Source organism: Priapulus caudatus, unplaced genomic scaffold, assembly GCF_000485595.1.
Source record: "Priapulus caudatus unplaced genomic scaffold, Priapulus_caudatus-5.0.1 Scaffold1456, whole genome shotgun sequence".
Taxonomy (NCBI): domain Eukaryota; kingdom Metazoa; phylum Priapulida; class Priapulimorpha; order Priapulimorphida; family Priapulidae; genus Priapulus; species Priapulus caudatus.
The window spans coordinates 66,901-68,685 of record NW_014578517.1 but is presented as its reverse complement, the minus strand read 5'-3'; the positions used below and the strand labels follow the sequence as shown (position 1 = coordinate 68,685).

Genomic DNA, 1,785 nt, shown 5'->3' with positions numbered 1-1,785 from the left:
GAGAGAGAGAGAGAGAGAGAGAGAGAGAGAGAGAGAGAGAGAGAGAGAGAGATAAGAGGACAGTGCGTGTGTCTAAGCAACAACAACAACAACAACAACAACAACTTACAAGGTCCTGCAGTCTCTCTCGTTGCTTCTCCACGGCTGCGTCGATGAGCGACATCGCACGGGCTTCCTCTACCTGCACCGCGGCGTGCAGCGCGTGGAAGTACCCCCGCACCGCCACCCTGCACCGCTCCGCCTCCCCGCGAGAGTCCGGCAGCATCGCAACCAGCGTCTGCAACGCAGGGTAGTACGACGCGTCAACTACACCGACAACATCATTCACGGAAATGTCGCAAATAGTTGTAATTATATCAGTATAAGTTAATTATTGTTATTAATATATAATTGATAAATAGTTATAATTATACCAGTATAAGTTAATCATTGTTATTAATATATAATTGATAAATAGTTATAATTATACAGTATAAGTTAATCATTGTTATTAATATATAATTGATAAATAGTTATAATTATACCAGTATAAGTTAATCATTGTTATTAATATATAATTGATAAATAGTTATAATTATATCAGTATAAGTTAATCAAATTGTTATTAATATATAATTGATAAATAGTTATAATTATACCAGTATAAGTTAATCATTGTTATTAATATATAATTGATAAATAGTTATAATTATATCAGTATAAGTTAATCATTGTTATTAATATATAATTGATAAATAGTTATAATTATATCAGTATAAGTTAATCATTGTTATTAATATATAATTGATAAATAGCTATAATTATATCAGTATAAGTTAATCATTGTTATTAATATATCATTAATAAATAGTTATAATTGTATCAACATCATAAATTTTATTATATTTATCTGGCACAACACCACCGGCAAAGTCACGAAGAGTTGTACCTTTAGTTAGTGTACCTTATCTTTTAGTTTTTTTTTAGTATACCTTTCACGAAAACGTCGCAAATAGCTGATTGTTTCAATGTTATCAATTTTATTATATTTATCTGGTACGACGCGTCATCATCACCACCGGCAACATCACGAAAAGTTGTAACTTTAGTTAGTTTACCTTGTTTTATTATTTTTGGTAGGTTTTTTTACCTTTCACAGAAACGTCGCAAATGGTTGTGGCAAAATATCAACGTCGTCAATTTTATTATATAATTCTCAATTATAATTATAATCGATATAATATGTCAATGATGTCGCTATGTCGAATAATATTTCGACATATAATAATATATGTCAAATAATATGTCGCTATAATGAAGCTATGTCAAAGATAGATGACAAATCGTCATCAAAATATATATACGGGCAACTCTCTGTACACCTTGCACGGAATCGGCAATTCACGGTACACCAGAAATGTCGCAAATATTTGCGACTGTATAACGAGTTTAAAACGTCACAACTTTTGTGGAGTCACGAGGCGTTACGCAAAGGTCACGATATTTCGCACTCGCGTCACGACTACGTCTCGCAAAATTTTTGTGATCACGTAACAACTATGTATGGAAATGTCGTGACGTTTTGTGATTGCATTACTAGTTATTCCAAAGTTGCGTGACAGTGTTTGTGATTGCGCGATGTGGAGTATGAGGATCACTGATCACATCAGGACTAGTTATGTTAGAGTGGTGACGTTTTTCTGATTGCGCCACGACTAGTTATGGCAAAGTTGAGTGATATTTTTGCGATTGCATGATGTGGAGTCACTAGTGTTGTCAATCGGTTGTAATTTCGTAATCGATCAT

General features: G+C 33.5%; 1 protein-coding gene across 1 annotated transcript in view; it reads right to left on the bottom strand.

The window, feature by feature from the left end:
* LOC106816691 overlaps nucleotides 1-1,785 on the bottom strand; it is a 29,573-nt gene that overhangs the window by 4,615 nt on the left and 23,173 nt on the right. Inside the window, exon 7 of the mRNA XM_014821313.1 lies at nucleotides 110-277. Coding sequence (XP_014676799.1) covers nucleotides 110-277 — 168 coding nt within the window. The remainder of the gene's footprint in view (nucleotides 1-109; nucleotides 278-1,785) is intronic.